The following is an 18323-nucleotide window of genomic DNA, read 5'->3' as shown; positions in this document are numbered from 1 at the left end:
ATTGGGTGACGGATCATTTTCTGAACTTCCAGTGGTAGTCAAGCTCAGCTTAACTTTGTTGCATCACTGTCGTTAAAGATCGGAGGTCACTGAATCTCGTTGAAAATGGCATATACATTTTTTTGCTGCAGTCTGAATACCCTAATTTTGCAGAAACTGCATGCTACAACAACAAATGATGCAGTGAGTCACGTGTGGAGATTTGAAGTACACGGTGAAAGAACTAGACAGATGCTATTTGTATGCCATTGGTCGGTGTTTTTCTATGTTGTTGTTGTTTGTCCTACATGGTGTAGCTAACGGCTAATGTCAAAGGGACGGCTTATTCATCTCTGTCTAAATGTAGGTTAGATATATGACACTGTATTACCATAAAAACAGATCTGAAAGCTTCACATAAGGAGAACCACTTTGAGGGAGAAGCTCATGTGTCAAAGTTAAAGCCATAAAGGACACGAATGTTGGGAAACCGCTGAAAAAAGTTGTGAATACTGTACTGTATGCATCTTGCATGGTTTTTATTTTTTAAATGTCTGCTTAATTTTGAAGCTGACAGGCTAGGTTTTCCGTGCATCGCTCTATTAAATGACGTAGTTGGCTAAAAGGAGACAAGCTTGTACAGGAACCCCCATGTTAGCACTTCACATGCACACATTTAGGCTGATTTTATATGGTTGAAATGGTATTCCAAATTCAGCCTTAGTATTAAACACACTTTTGTGGGAATGAATGGCATTTGGTACAATGTGTATGAGGAGATGCATTTTTTGGATTAAAGCATCCACAAAATTTCAGGCTAGAAAGGGCTCAAGAAATCAGCAGTAAAACTTTACTCAACCTAATGTAATTTCAAACCTCTTACTTGCTTCTATGGAACACACACACACACTCAAAGAATATCTAGTTGCGTGAATTCAGTATAAATATAGTACATTGTGACTCACTTTAACCCTTAATAAAGCATAGAAGAATTTCAGGAAAAGTGTATGTGGCTCACTGAACATTTTCCAATTGCTTTGATTGGTTTTGGTGAAAAACAGTCCAATATGTAAGCAATTTAAACAGTAAAAAATGTAAAAATGGTGGTAAAAAGCACTTTTACGCTGGTGCGCAGAAACACCAGAAAAAGCAGGTGAGCATTTCCACCACTTACTGGACTGGAGTGTAAAAAACTGAATGACACATCATAGAAAACGTATCAGAGCAATCTTGTGGCGCAATGTTCTGCCATCGTCTTAAATTCACAGAAACAGATAATCGTTAAAATATTACCTTTTATGCTGTGCAGATTGAAAAAAAAAGTTGGGTTTGGAATGGTATGAGGTGAGTAAATTATGTCAGAAATGATACTTTTGGGTTAACTCTTTATTTAAACTTTTTTAGCATTGTGTCACTAAAGCCGAGTACACACTGTGCGATTTATAATAGTCCTTTAGGATTGTTCCTTGTCAGACTGTACGAACATGATCCCCGCTGTAAGCCATGTCACACTGTAAGATCTCAGCTGTCATTAATGTCAGACTGTACGATAGTCAAGCCGCGCTAAAAACGGATGCACACAAGAAAACTTGTCCGGAGTTTTATACGCGTTCGGTGACAGTGAGCTGCATTACATGCAGGATTGAAGTGATGGCTACAAATAAATCTCTAGCACTCATTTTGGTCATAGTTTGAAAAAAGAAGATAATTTTACGGTCGTCGTAGGAGAAGTCACACTGTAGGACTGTGCGCCAAATCTTCTGACACTGCCAGAATTTCGTCTGAGGTCAAATTTGATCGCAGCGGTCAAACTAATGATCAAAGACTTCAGATTTTAGCCTAGGATCAGAGGAATCTTTTAGGATTTGCAAAATTTGTCTCAGACGGCCAAATCGTGGGCAAAATCACAGTGTGCACCCGGCTTAAGGAAAACTGAACTTAAAACTTGCAAAAATATTCCCATCAGAAACAGAAAAAATTAAACTAAACTTTGAAAAACAATAGCTAAACAATGAAGTTACATGTTACTGTGATAGACCATAATATGCACTTGCTGAGAGCCAATGCACACATAAACACCACATAGATATAGATCCACAAACTACAGTGTGCTGAAACACTACAATACTTGACATTCCCCTTTCGTCCTTAGACAAACAAACTGTCTCTCTGCTTTTTTTATCCATAAACACCTTTACACACACACGTGCGCTGATACAGACAAGCACAACAAGACAGTCTGTGTATGTGCTTCTGTTGGGATAATGATTAACAGCATTTGTGGGGCAGCTGCGGATAGCGGTCAGAAGGGGCCCGAGAGTCAGCCGAACAGATTTCAGGTCTGATTTGTGTCTCTGATTGGGTGGTGAGGCGGAGGAGGGCTTCGTTGTGTTTCCTGTGTCGCAGTTTACTGTTTTTTAGAGCAAGAAAAATGGGCTTATGTAAGGGGTCATGTGATTTAGCCAGAAATAGTGGCAAGGCTACAGCTGCTGTTGCTCCGTTTGCAGATCCTGGGCTTTTTTGGCAGCTTTTAGACAGACTCGCTGTGCATTTTCCCCTCCTCCGAAAACACTCATTGTGCCTGTCTGCAGCCACACGGCCCATAAGCACTAAAGGAAATAGCCCTCATGTAGGTAGCACGTCCAGTGCCGTGCCCGTGCAGTTTAGCAGAGAAGTCCTTCCCATGATGCACGAGTGAAAGAGGGGGTGGAATATGGGTAAGAGAAAGAAAGAGAGATGTACATGGCCACAGTGCTTGGATGCAGCCCTGCGGCGCGATGCTCTGGCCCGTGGAGCGCGTGGGTGTGCGGCGAGTCAGTGGAGCGGAATTGTGCTCTGAAACGAGAGCTCGTTCCACGAGCTGTGGCCTTGGCTGAGGAAAGCAGCGCATGAGGGATTCTCAGGCTGTTACGGACTCTGTCATAGTGTCCCGCGCCAAGACATCAGCCAACCCATGACACACTCAAAAACACTATTTGGGATGGCTCATTTGTCCTCTGTGATAATAGTGCAGGGGCGTAAAGTGTAAGACAGCTGTCTCCTTTTCGTCGTATACTTACAATGAGATGACTGGATCACCAGGACCAGAATGCATCACAGTGTCCTTAGAAAGGTCACATTTTGACTAATGCATGTAATTGACTGATCTGTCTTTTTTGTATTATGTAATACCTTTAATTGAATTAATATTATATTGATGTATTATTCAAATGAACCAAAATACATCGATATTTCTTAGAAAAACCCTTGCAGAAAAGCATGTTATGTTAATAATTAAATGTACATTATCCATGTGAAACATGAAAGAACTAATTCCTAATTTCTGTACGATTCAGACAGAACAACAAAGGATACATACAAAGAGATTTTTCAGTTTCTCTTTCTTCTTGCAGGTCAGCACAACTACCTTTGTGCTGGGAGGAATGACTGTATCATTGACAAGATTCGGCGGAAAAACTGCCCAGCCTGCAGAGTACGGAAGTGTCTACAAGCTGGGATGAATCTTGGGGGTAACTGAATTTACTTACTACGGGACCAAAATCTGTTGTGAAATGATATGAAACAATTATACCGGCACACCTGAGATCATTAATCTTAAAATATAAGAAACACATCCAAAGGATCAAAAAAAAAAAAAAAAAACCTTATTGTGAATGTTATAAGATGAGGGCCTGCCTTTCTACTAAAGTTGTACAATGTTCCACAGACATGATTTTTTATTTTGTTTTTTAATAAAAGGTAAGTGGCTTAAAAGAACATATTGAAAAGTACTTCACATACATCTGTGTTTTCAATATAATTGCAACACAATATGATCAGTACTCGGGGAGCTGGAAAAAATGACCAATGTGTTTAAAACTTTGAGAGTGTAGTTGATTTCAACTAGATTTTGGTTGTTGGTGTAACAAATGCTAGCCAAGGGTCACACTGATTGGGGCCACCTTATTATTATATTGAAGATATAAAAATATATATAATGAGGTTTAGAAATTAGTATAGCCTCAACAAACATTGAATACATCACTACCGCCATGTAAACTCCTGAAAACAACACATTAGGCAAAGATTAACTCGGATTCCAAATTTAGAAACAGACAAAAACACAAGCACACATACTGGGAGAAACAAAAAAACGGAGTTTCATGATGTTCATCTGTAATGTGGGTAGAATCACAACATTTATTTTGCCAGCTCTGATCAAAGATCAAAATCGTGGTTTGGTTGCAAAATTTCAGTTTGTTAAATAAATAAAATTAAAAATAAGGTTAACAAATGTATGTGTGTCATATATAGTTTATCTTAAAGCAGCTATTATCACTGAATAACACAGTATATAGCTTTAGTTCAGTAAATAAGATTTCCCTGCAGTAATGTCTATTTTACGTCCATTATGTCCTTTCAGAGCATCTTGAAAGAAATACAAAAAATATTCACCTGTAATTACATTAAGTTCCAATATAGAATAAAAAATATTGTGCTTCTTTGATGTCATTACTTCTTGAGAGGGGTCGATGAAGGTACTGCAGAACATCAGCTGGGAAGACGTATTATATCAGTGACCCTGGACCACAAAAACAGTCATAGGGGTCAATTTCTTTTTAAATTGAGATGTATACATAATCAAAATACATTTTAGTTTTTTTTAGGATAGGACAATATTTGGCAGAGATACAACTATTTGAAAATCTGGAATCTGAGGGTGCAAGAAAATCGACTTTAAGTTGTCCAAATGAAGTCCTTAGCAATGTATATTACTATTAATAATACATTTTTACAATACAATAGGAAATTTACAAAAAAATCTTCATGCAACATGATCTTTACTTAATATCCTAATGATTTTTGGCGATCATTTTGACCCATACAATGTATTGTTGTCTATTGCCACACATACCCGTGGGACTGGTTTTGTGGTCCAGGGTCATATATATATATATATAGACACATACATCATTATTTTATATTTTTCTTATTAAGCATGTGACTTGATAATGTTAGTTAATACGGTTGAATTTAAGTTAATTGAAGTTAATGCAAATTGTGGATCCCTGCATCTGTTAAAGTAATGTAACTAAAAAAATTATATTTTAGGTTCTGATGATAGACTGTATACATGTTTTTTAACAGTTTTTCATCATCATCATCATCATCATCATCATCATCATCATCAAAAAAAAAAAAGATAAATGACTATGCTTTTGAAAAATTAGAACGTCTCTAAATATTTCTCAAAGTTGTCGAGAGCACAGAATCCGAGCATTTATTGGGACTAGCACATATGCCACCTTCAGTCTCACTTACTGATGTGATATGAAATCTGTTGGCACCAGAATCTTGCAATTAATATCAAATTGGAACATGCACACAGTCAATTAACAGCATCCTTCTGAACTACATAAGAGGTCACATCATACAGCAGGGATTTAAACTGTGATCCCTGCTATAAGATCCATCTCTACTTCAATAATTACTTCTATCAGCTCCAGCTCCTTTCAAATATGAAAAACTGTAAGAACACTGCTTCAAGTCTACACTGGGGGTCTTTTCATTAATATCTTGTTCATTCCAAATTATTTATCTCTCTTATAAATCATTTTAAGAACCTTCAATGTTTATCATAAATTGTAATTATTCATAAAACGGATCAGGCTGCTGAAGCGAACAGCTTTAATAATACATGTTTGTTATTTCTCAGCACGGAAGTCAAAGAAGTTGGGAAAGATGAAGAGTGTCAGCGAGGATTCTTCCCTGCAGAACTCAAAGGAAGGGCCTCCGTTTCTGACCTCCGAGAAAGAGTTGAGCTTGTCCACCGCTCTCATCCCCCACGTCCCCACGGTAGCACCGTTTTTGTCGCCGTCCGTGTGTAGCGTCCTGGAGCTCATAGAGCCTGAAGTTGTGTTCGCTGGATATGATAACACACAGCCCGACACAACCGATCACCTGCTCACCAGCCTCAACCAGCTCGCCGGCAAACAGATGATCCGAGTGGTCAAGTGGGCCAAAGTACTTCCAGGTATGATTCCAAGGCAAATTTGGAATTTCTCAGATTCCATCTTCTGACCTTTCAGATGCCAGGGTTATTTTCTCTTGATTTAGGCATTTGTAGTTCAAGGTGAAGTATTAGTTGAGCTGTTGGTCTCTGAAATGTGTGCGTCGAAACCATGCAGTGATTGATACCATCCTTGACCTGTCAGGTGCTTTGGTATAGTACAGTAGGGGTCATCCTTTTCAAAGCACAATTTACATAAATCAAGTTCAGATGATCTATGTCTTGAGCCCACGCTTAAATCTTCATGCTTTTAACAAGCACTGACACTTGAGAAATCTGTAAGGGTTGAACTTTATATTAACATACAGTACCATTCAAAAGTTTGGGGTCAGTCAGATTTGTTCATGCTTTTGAAAATCTCTTATGCTCACCAAGGCTACAGTAAAAATCATATTGTGAAATATTATTACAGTTTAAAATATACAATTGTAATCTTTTCCTTTGATGGCAAAGCTGAATTTTCAGCAGCCATTACTCCAAAGTCATTCGAATATGCTGATTTGGTGCTCAAGAGACATTTCTTATTATTATCAGCATTGAAAACATTTATATCAGGATTCTCTGATGAACAGAAAGCAAGAAACATCTTTACTGTCACTTTTGATGCATCCTTTCAGAATAATACAAGTATTAATTTCTTTTTTTTAAATCTTACTGACTCTATGACACTATGTCCACAAGCTTCCAAGAGAGTTTCAAAAGCATGTCAAAAGTAGGTTGACTTATCATATAGAAGAATCAAAGGTTAATTTTGTCTGGGGTAATAATAATTTATTAATTGAGAATTACTAGCATATGTTGAATAAATCACACTATATTGTATTTTACAATACAACATCCCATACAACTCTAATTGTAAATATCTAATTGTTATTTTTTTTTAAATCTCTTTTTGCCTTTCCAAATTAAGTTTTCAAGGTACCTTGCTACAAGACAGTAATTTGCTGTATTGCAATTATTTGATACCAGGGTGTCTGCTTGCTATATCCGGATATATAAATAGAAGGCTGAAAACACACCAGGGCAAACTGGCTCACCGACTTTCAAAGACTTTTCAGGCAGGCTTTGGGCAGTCAATGCATCACACGCTCAGCCAATCTACAAGTGATGACTTGCAGATGTTCAGCATTGGTTATTTTGTTCTATATCAACATTTTTCTTTGATTCACATGTGATTTTAAACCACTTTAGGAGTCAGAAACAGCTGATATAAGGATGATAATTAGATGAAAAAAATAGGATGTACTGTATTTCAACAATTTAACCCCCTCGAGCGATCGGCTCGCTTTTTTTCTTTCAGGCAAGTGTTATACTTCATTATAATCTGTTAAGTTTTTGTACAGTCACAAAAAAATTATACATATAGTATATATTATAAATACTATTATAATTATAATAATATTATAAATATAGTACCAGTCAAACGTATTTTTCTTCATATTGATGTTTAAATATTATAGCCTAATGTTATTTTTTTAATTTAATATCAAAGTTTGTTTTATCGAGTTGATATCGATTTTTGTTTTGTAGAAAGTGAATTGCTTTCTTTACAGTGAATTTAATTTTGTATAAATTGTATCTTAATTTTAATTTAAAAAAAATTCTACTTTCTACTTTCAAAAACATAAAAATAGTACAAAAAAATTATAAAAATGCTCTTCTTAGTCTTTATTGTCTTGTTTCTAGTATAAATATTTAAACATTCTTAAATCAAGATGCATTTACTAGATAAGTACAATTTTCAACTAAATAAGAAGAGCATTTTTTTCAATGTAGTCAAATATTTTGATCATTTAAAATATAATAGGCCTTTGTTGAATACATTCTAAATAAATTATTCTGGAGTTTTGTTTTGAAGAAAGCTAATTTTTTGTTTTGTAGAAAGTGAATTGCTTTCTTTACAGTGAATTTCGTTGTGTATAAATTGTATCTTAATTTTAATTATTTATTATTATTATTTTTTAGCATGAGACTACTTTCAAAAACAAAAAAATGTTAGAAAAAATTTAGAAAAAATGTTGAAAAATTGTTTTATAGTCTAAATATTTAAACATTCTTAAATCAAGATGCATTTTCTAGATAAGAACATTATATAATATATGTCCTTTGTCCTGTTGCTCTCAGTCACATACCTGAAGCTCTCAGTCACATACCTGAAGCTCATTCATTATGCAGCTCATTATGCATTATGCAGGCTATTACAGGGCTCCAGACTAACTTTTTTCACTAGGAGCACAGTGGCCCCCAACTGAAAATTTTAGGGGCACAACCAGAAATTTTAGGGGCGCACACCGTAAATCAACATGCTAACCAAATCTACTAATTTCCACTGTATTACTAATAGGGATCGGTATCGTTAAGGTTTTAATAGTATTACTACTCTTACCGATACTGCTTATCGATCCGGTACTTTAACAGTATTCTTACCGGTTCTTTTTATTATACTTTATATGTAAAAAAAAAAAAAAAAAAAAAAACATAATTAAGAACATAATTAACATGGCTTTATAATCTGAAAAGTAAAATATCTATAGCAAAAGAAACCGCAAAGTTTGAACAAAAATATAAAACATCTATTTGTAAATGGACCAGTGTGCAGGCATTCAGAAGGTCTGCTAACATCAATATTACAGTAAAGAACAAACCTACAAAGAAATCTAATAAAGTAATGAAATGTAAAATAACACTGCATAGTTTTCACTGTATAAATTGATAGATTAATGCTTATAAAAGCTAAAGTTATTAATTCAAGAGATGTGAATATTTTCTATTTGCCTTATCATATCATATCATATCATATTCTCCTGTTTCTCCAAACTATTTACGCCCCTTTAAGATATAAACTGTTAAAATAACTACTCTCCAATCCGGTCATTTTGACACTGGCTATTTGTTGTTTATTTGATGGTTTAGACGCGCACATGAAGCCTAAAATATTAAGTGCAAGTCGGTCCATTTCGCAGCACACACACACGCCGCCTTGAAGTTGGAAACAGCGTCTCTTGCGCGGATTATTGTGCATTTAATAGCTCTTTATTATCAAACACATCCCGCAGTTTAGCAACAGTAGAGACTGCAGTTTACAACAATCACTGAATCTGACGTTTAGTTTAGGTTTAGGGAGAAATGACGGCGCAGCTGTGAAGGGAAGGATGTCGCGCTCGACTGAACACGGCTATAGGAATAGTTTTACCTTATAGTATACCATCTTTTTATAATTCTTGGAAGCCAAAATCGAAAATAAAATTTGATTAATATCACAGCACATCCCTAAAGTTTAAGCAGACTAAACTTTTGTTTAGTTCTTGGCCATCGTCACTCATTAAAGCTGACTGTGGTGTTGTGTTCGCTGTAGCTCCCTCGCTTTCTCTCTCTTCTGGATTGCGAATGGCAAAAATGCATCACGGACAAATGGTTTAATATTATCTCATATAGAAACGGCTGGCAAAGATAGAATTTGCCAGACATAACGTCTATCAATTATAATTAGTGTATTTTTTTAATTTCTTCAGTACCGACAGCAGGCAAATTTACTGGTCGCACATGTGTGACTGGATGTAAAATTCTGTCGCACACTCAAGTTTTAGTCGCAAAATGCGACCATTTAGTCGCACTCTGGAGCCCTGTATTGTGCTCTTTTTTCCTCTCAGGTGTGATTCCAGCATTATTCATTAGTTATCACGCCTCCTCGCATACGGTCTTTGTGAAGAAAAACTGTCTTACAAATTTTAAATCAGTGTATTGTTTTATGTGAATGAGTAGGCTCAATGATTCTCACATCAGTTTAAAGCAAAAATTTAGGCAAATACACCAATTAGTCAAAAGTCTTGTGGATACTTACTGTATCTATTGTGTGTTTTGAGGCCTTAATTTTAAAATAAATTGTTTTTTCAAAAAACACGCATAAACATTTCTCTATCAAAAATACAAGCATGCACATACACGTTGGTAAGATATTATGGTAGCCCAGTTTGTGCTGAATACAGTGTAATTACACTTTTGCCATTAATGTGTTTATAAGCAACTGAAAAAAAACACATGTCAGAGCATGTCAAAACTTCTAAAGGGCCCCAAAACAGCTCAGACTCCTAGGGGTTAAGGACCAGTTTCACAGACAGGGCTTAGATTAAGCCAGGATTAAGCCTTAGTTTAATTAGGACATCTAAATAGCTTTTATAAACATACCGTAGGAAAAACATTACTGGTGTGGTGTGCATCTTGAGACAATGGCACTGACATATTTTAAGATATGTCAGCGGAAGATGCTTTCAGTTAAAACAGCTCAAACATGCATTTTAGTCTGAGACTATACTTGAACCTTGTCTGTGAAACCGGGGGTAAGTTTTGTACGTTTGTGCAAGTTTTATTGACAATAATTTCAGTTTATAAAAGGAAAATGTGAGAAAATTATTATTTATAAGAAAGGAGAACACAAAGAGATTGCCTGGAAAGTTATTGTTGATGTGCGACACATTATAGTCTGTAATGAATTGTGAATTTGTGTATTGCAGACAAGCCAAAAATAGTCTATGCTTCACCAATAAGTTTATACTGTAGTGTGTCCTCATGTGGCTGAAATTATAGCTTGTGGGTGACTTCATAGCTCTCAATGTGAGTTTTGGCAAGAATCCAGTCTGCTGTATTGGTAACTCTCTTTGACAACAGGACAATGAGTGGAAACCTTCAGCGATTCATGTAAACCTGACTGCACTGACAGACTTTTTCATTTGTGAACAAATTTCAGCAGCTGTAGGAATCGACCTTACAATGTTAAGTTGGCAACAGCCACACGCATTACATAAACTAAAGAAGTAAATAAGACTACTTGCTCTTTCCAAACAATATGTTACTAACCACATCCATTTCTTGAATGTCTCTTTTAATAGAGTAGCATGGACATTTTCCATTTGCCATATAACAAATGTGCATCTAAAATAGAAACACCTTAAAAACACCACAGTATATATATATATATATATATATATATATATATATATATATATATATATATATAGTACATCCTATTTTGTTTCTTAGAGCCTACAGTTATGGCTTAATATTAGCTCTTCTTCAGGACAAGCCATGCCCCAGAGTATCCCATATGTCTCTTTGCTCTGTGTTAACGTGCCCTTTATTTTCTCCCCCCAGGTTTCCGTAGTCTACCCATTGAGGACCAAATCACGCTGATCCAGTATTCCTGGATGTGTCTCTCCTCCTTCTCCCTCAGCTGGAGATCCTACAAACACACCAACGCCCAAATGCTCTACTTCGCCCCTGACCTCGTCTTCAACGAGTAAGCTAACTCCACAACACTGCATGTTTACTTCATTTAGATATGTTGATTTCCATAATATTCAAAATCCATCCAAACATTTGAAGTAAATGGAGAAATTCCTTCATTTCAATAACCTACAACATACAGACAAGCATTGGCCTTAGGTTAACCCTGTATATGGCATTTGGTGCGTCAAGTTACAGACATACAACATAGGTTAAGATAATAATACAAAATGTTAAGCTCAATAAGCCTGTTCCCAGCAGGCGTACAACTGTGACCTCAAACCTGTCCCTTCAATTACTCCTCTAGGAAAAACATTTTCCCTATAAATGCTTCTTGATAATGTATGATCAGGGCAGAGAGTTAGGTCAATGGGGCACATAATCAGCACAATCGACGAGAAGTGTTGAGTGGAAAGAGTGTGATTGTGTGAATGTCCATTTATTGAGCGTATAGTGGGAGAAGTGTAAAAATAGATTACAGTGACCCCTGCAGGAAAATTGGAGTACTTCATTGTATTTGCCAAATGACTTAAAAAAAGAACTTTGGCAAAAGTTGTCTTAACCAGATTAACTGGGATGATTACAAATTAATATATGCTCAGCACCTTATGCGCAACTTCCACACATCCTGATAACAAACAGTCACGTTTTTTCCTGGCATGCTGCTGACAGTTCTGAACGAGCTCTGTTGCTTTATTGCCTGAACAATTAGCAGTCCTTCAGCACAGTCCCTAAGACTTGCATTTTAACTCTGCCTCCTGACAAACAATGAATCTGTTTATATAAGATTGTAACAACAATACAAGAGTTCATCTCTAGGTAACTTAAAGTCCCCCTGTATTCATTAATTGTATCCCTTAAAACTCATCTTTGATCCCCAAAATGACATAAAAAAAAAAAAATTCTGTGAAAAAATTTATTCATGCATTAAAATAACTTGAATGTAAATTTACACCCTTGCTTCATTTATTATATGCAGATGCATGAATATGCAAATGAGCCCCGCGTCCACTCACTCATACAGGCTTGTCTACAAGTCGATGAATCAGAATGGTATTATGTGTTGTGTGTATCACTCTCTACAACGTCTGACACATTACGGTCATTAATATGATTCGCCTTTGGCTTGACTACGTTATTGTAACGCAGTTCGTATGAAGGAAGAAGGAGGCGGGAACCGGCAAACGTTTTAACAACTTAACACAAACTGAAAGTAACCCTCACGGACGACTGCCGCGCACACATAATAAAATATAAATAAAACACAATGTAAAATCCAGGCCTGGTCCTCTCTCGTCCTTCACTGCCGTCTCCCTTTATGCATCCGAGCTCCTCCGTGAGATGCGAGATGTGACGCGAAGTGTGACGCAAAGGTGATGCTCATTTGCAATCACGCCACCGGCCTCGCGCCGTTCTCACTGTCCCTCGGCCTCGGCTGCTTGCCACAGTTATCAAACAGCTAATGTTTCCAATGTTAGACAAACCATTTTCCCATTCGCCATCTCAGCTACCTTCTAAAAATGTGTATCCTTCGAAAAAGCTTTGAACAACATAGAACATCAGTGAAGAAAGGCATATAGTTCATCACAACATACACTAAATACATAATTCACCCGCTATATTGCAAAATGTACCCAACTCAACAGAAAAATATACAGGGGATAGCCTGGCTTCTCTTAAGACTTCAGCATAATGAAATGCTAAAGCCGCCCACACGTTGACATGATTGGTAGTTTGGGACGCAAGAAACACCAGCGATTTCAAACCGCGTCTTTTTTCACAGCAGTTTTAAGGAGAAAATACTCAGCAATGTTGTTGACTTATGAATTTGCACATGGTTGCTTAAAGCATATTAAAAACACCACATAGACATATAAACAACATTAAAAACTTGATTTTCACCACAGGTGGTCATGGTCTTTAAGCTATGCGATACAGTATGCATGCACTGCAGGCCACTGAGTGCTGTCATCCACAATATTTGTAAAATAGATGTATTTATAAGGTGTTATACTGTCCTAAAGTGAATAGTGAATAGAACATGTTTACACCGAAAATAGTGTGCAGTTCTTATCATGCTCATTGTGCATAGTTAAGATGGCAAAATAAATAGGCTCTTGAAAAGGAGAAAACACTTCATGTTTTTGGTTAATGTCAGAGGATGTGCATGCAATCAAACTTTATGGCGTTTTACCCCAAATTCTCCTGCTAATTGGTAGAAGATGCCAAATTACACATATGCTAACATGGATAAATATGTGCCCAAAATCTTGAAAACCATGAAATACACATGGTAAAATACTACATTAAATAATGGTTTCCAGACTGCATGAAATAATACTGACCTTATTTAGAGAATTATTGGCTGCAAAGAACATACAACCATTCAACAGATTTATAGACACCATTCACTCTACAACATACAGTAATAATAATTGTACATATTATGGGATATATGGATTACATTTTAATGTTTGGTTTTAAGGACATTTTGGTCGCCAAATGTCCAATGTAAAATCTAGATCCTGAAGTAAAACCAGTTGAGAAGCACTGCAGGACTGACATAGCAGTGCCCTTAAAAGATATTGATTGAAAACATTCGACGTCTACCTTGAAACAAAAGTTTCTAGGTTTCGAGTGCGACACTTTTCAGTGTCCTCTAAAAGTATGTCAAAAGGAGCCAGAATGATAAATCCACATGTGCATGGTGATCTCTGACAGACCGCTGTGTATGTACAGCTCACACCTCTCATAATAGTCATCAACATCACTTAAAGAAATCTCCATAGCAACGGAAAGAAGAGCCAAAATAAATGCCTTTCTCAACAAAATTGATCATTTATGAGAGAATGCGAATGGTGTAAATAAAAAGAATATTAAGAAAAGCTATTGTAACGACACCATAAACTGAGATTCTTAAAGCTCTTTTCTCATTCCATCTGCAAACAGATTGAAGGTTAGGATACTAAAAAAAAAATCTCTCAGACTGGAAGAATGGGAAGACAGAATCAGTTCTGGTAGACAAACCTGAGCACATAATGACAGCAGGTTAGACAGATACTGTACATTTATTCACCTAGTCAGGTATGCAGAAAGGCAGACACACCTAGAGCCAAACAAACTGACCGATCAGCAAAGCTATCTGGTAAATTAATAACCAGCCAAGAAAGTGTTAAGATGATGGATTTGTTCTGTGATCTATTGAAGCCTTTGTGAACCTATAGCTTTCTTCATTTCAGGCCATGAAGATAGGATTCATTACATTTACATGTATGCATTTTGGAAGAGGCTTTAATCCAAAGTGACTTACATTGTATTCAAGGTATACACTTTATCATGCGTTGCCTGGGAATCAAACCCATGGCCTTGGCATTACTAGCGCTTTGCTCCTCACTTCAGAAATCAATCTAATATGCTGTTGAAACATTTCTTATTAATATCCAAACGGCTTATGCTGATTATGCTTAATATATTTGGTATAAATACCTTTGGTTATTTGTGTTTTAATTAGTAGATGGTTGGATCACTTATGTTGCAGTTACAAATCATTTTAAAGTTCTTAATAAAGTCACTGGTCATTTGGGAAGCCGTGTTTATTTATTAATTTGCCCAAGCCTATTTTTACTTGAATTTGGCAGTAGATGATAGTTAATTTTGGACTGTAGAGGTTCTCCAAAGGGCTCTGCCAATGTGGTAATCTAATGAACCCCAAATGGTGCCTCAAGTATCTTTTTATTGTAGAAATATTATTTTAGCATTATTTTCATAGCAATTTTTGACAATTTTACAATGACGTTGTTTACTACAGATTCTCTCAATTTCTCTACCAGGGAACGTATGCGGCAGTCAGCCATGTACGATCTGTGTGTGGGCATGCGGCAGGTGAGCCAGGAGTTTGTGCGTCTACAGCTAACTTACGAGGAGTTCCTTGCCATGAAGGTCCTGTTGCTGCTAAGCACAGGTGAGATTGTGTTATCTTATAGGCTACATTTGTTTCAAACAGAGCCACAACATACAGATAGTCTTCCAACAATAAAGTAACGTAAGCAAACGCATAAATGAATCGCCACGTTTACCTATAGCACCCGAACTGAGTGTGTGGGTGTGTGAGACCAGAGAAATTTGATGGATCACATTAATTGTGGCAAAAGATTGGAAACACTTATCTTTCCTTTAATAGGTAAACATTTATGTTTTGTTTTTGTTTTTTCAAATTTCAATTTTTACAAACCAATTCAGTAGATCATCACTCTATCAATATGATATCATCATTATTGTAATGGGGCTCTACTGGTTATGAAAATTAGTCACCAATATGGGGTGTCTAGTCAGGACACGGAAGGCAGGGATATTCATTGAAGGGTTTAATATATATCATTTGAAATACAGATGCACAGGCACTATTCTCTTTGGTGCTTTACAGTGTAAGTATGGTTCTAAAGGAAAGGAATAAACATAGATATTAACTATCATAAGCACAATTGAGGCTAATAACTTAGAGTGGGTGGCTGAAATCTTTAGGCATAATCATAATTAATACAGTATGATAAGTGTGACCCATACATATTAGATATACTATAATTTACAATAATATACAGTATAATCAGTACATAGTAAGTATAATTAATTTAATATAATATATTAAGCCTTTTGGATGCTAGATCAGTTTAGCTCTCATATCCAAGATCAGCACACACACTCAGATCAGGTAGACACAACAGCCAACATTCATGGCTTACAGCATATGAGGGAAAAGGGTAAAGTCTGAGTTCTGAATTCTCATACAGGGTAGATTTTGGGATCCACAACCACTTGCTGATCCTCTGGAGCCTTTCCAGAGAGCCCTGCTGTACTTAATAAAATCCAGTCAGGAAATTGGCATTGCTCCAAGAGCTGGTGTTTTTCTCTCCAAAAGAGCGCCTTATGGAAGAAGGGAGAGCGGGAAAAGTGTAGTCAGGGACGGTACATAATTGAAGAGCTGAAGGATTTGATGGAGTGATTCTTTCCTGATACAAAATCAACATAAATATAAAACTTAGATGTTTTTTGCGGACTACATCCGTGATGGAGCTTATGCATATCATTGCCGTTTTAAAGGGTAATAACATTTGCTGTGCTGTTGAACATATGAGATATGCTAGGAAGAGCTGTTTTGTTTTATAAATAAACTTATTTCACTGGGAAATCAACCCATTACGCAAATAATTGTGGATTAGAGCGCTTCGTTATGATCTACTTGATATGCATGCATGCAATGTTTTGTTTCTATTAATGCTGTTGTGGCATGTTATCTTTATGGCATGATTACAGCTTAATGTTTTTATTTGAATAATGCAGTATTTTCAGAAATGTTTTATTTTGGGTCATTTTGATGTGTTATCAACCTTTTTGCTTTGCTAAAGCTATTGTTGTAAAGCTTCAGGGCTGCTGTAGTTTTAGCGTGGAGAGAGAGAGGGAGGCTGTTATTCCTCTTTGACCTTGGCTAAGGTTTCAGAAGCCCTGCAGGCTCTCACATGACCTTATTTGCCATGGTAGGGTTGACCTGCTAAAGAGTGAGTCACTAAACTAAATCCCCTCTTGTTTTTTGCCTTTTTTTATGAAGTCCATTTAACTTTTGTTTGGCTTGTGGTAGACCCAGACACTAGGAAAGTAATATTCTCACAGATGCTGCTATTGTGCAAAAAGCAATAAGTCTATACAATTCAAGGTGTCAGTGTGATGGTTTTGTTATCCGTGTTAATTTCCTCGACAGAAGTCTTTTGTTGAGAGAATCTTGCATTTATTTTCATCAACATACACTGTATTTCAAAAGTTTTTGATTGGTAAGATTTTTTGTGTTTAGTCGTATGTTAACCAAGGCTGCATTTATTTTATTAAAAACACACACACACAAAAAAACAGTTATATTGTGAAATATTATTAAAATGTAAAATAACTTTTCTATTTTATTATATTTTAAAATGTAATTAATTTCTATGATGCAAAGCTGAATTTTCAGCATCACTACTCCAGTCTTCAGTGTCATGATCCTTCAAACGTTCTAATATGATGATTTGCTGCTCAAGAAACATTTATGATTATTATCAATGTTGAAAACAGCTGTGTAAAACCTTTTTAGGATTCTTTGATGAATAGAAAGTTCAAAAGAACAGTATTTATCAGAAATAGAAAGCTTTTGCAACATTGTATTACCGTTCAAAAGTTTTGGGTCAGTAAGAAATAACTTTTTTGGGAAAAAGCTTTTATTCATCAAGGATGCATTCAATTGATCAAAAGTGACAGTAAAGACATGTATAATGTTAAAAAAGATTCTATTTAATATAATCGCTGTTCTTTTGTACTTTCTATTCATCAAAGAATCCTGAATTTTTTTTAAACAACAGTTTTCAACTGATAATAATCATAAATGTTTCTTGAGTATCAAATCATCATATTAGAATGATTTCTGAAGGATCATGTGACTCTAAAGACTGGAGTAATGATGCTGAAAATTCAGCTTTGCATCACAGAAATGCATTACATTTTAAAATATATTCAAATAGAAAACAGTTTTTTTTACGTTTTAATATTTAATTTTTAATAAAATAAATGCAGCCTGGGTGAGCATAACAGACTTCTTCAAAATCATTAAATATCTTACCGATCAAAAACTTTTGAACGGCAGTGTACATTGTGTGCGTCAAAGAATTTGGACACCTGTTTTATTTGCTATGTAATGTCTGCAGCATTCATTTTAAAGAGATAGGACTGGCAAACTGTTCAAGCTTTTAAGTGATAAAATTACAAATTTGAAGTATGGGCTTACATGAATATTCTAAGTTAAGCTCAATCGACTGCACTTAATGTTGATTTTTCGACAAAAAATAATTTAACACTTAATGCGGCCAATCCTTAAACATTCCTATACTCACTTTTTTAATAGTATATCAAGACGTATAATAATATGCAAGTCAATATATTATTGCACATAGTTTTAGTATGAAAAAAAGCTTAATCTTTCTGTGTAAATACATAT

At 35.8% G+C, this 18323-nt stretch overlaps 1 protein-coding gene across 1 annotated transcript in view; it reads left to right on the top strand.

Annotated features, from left to right (window-relative positions):
- nr3c2 (nuclear receptor subfamily 3, group C, member 2) overlaps window positions 1-18323 on the top strand; it is a 110093-nt gene that overhangs the window by 85241 nt on the left and 6529 nt on the right. The window contains exons 4-7 of the mRNA XM_079812008.1: window positions 3372-3488; window positions 5675-5992; window positions 11177-11321; window positions 15139-15269. Coding sequence (XP_079668134.1) covers window positions 3372-3488; window positions 5675-5992; window positions 11177-11321; window positions 15139-15269 — 711 coding nt within the window. The remainder of the gene's footprint in view (window positions 1-3371; window positions 3489-5674; window positions 5993-11176; window positions 11322-15138; window positions 15270-18323) is intronic.

The sequence above is a fragment of the Gobio gobio genome (genome assembly GCF_949357685.1).
Source record: "Gobio gobio genome assembly, chromosome: 3".
Classification (NCBI taxonomy): Eukaryota; Metazoa; Chordata; class Actinopteri; order Cypriniformes; family Gobionidae; genus Gobio; species Gobio gobio.
Note: the sequence above shows the minus strand (reverse complement) of the source record. Positions and strands in the feature narration are given on the sequence as shown.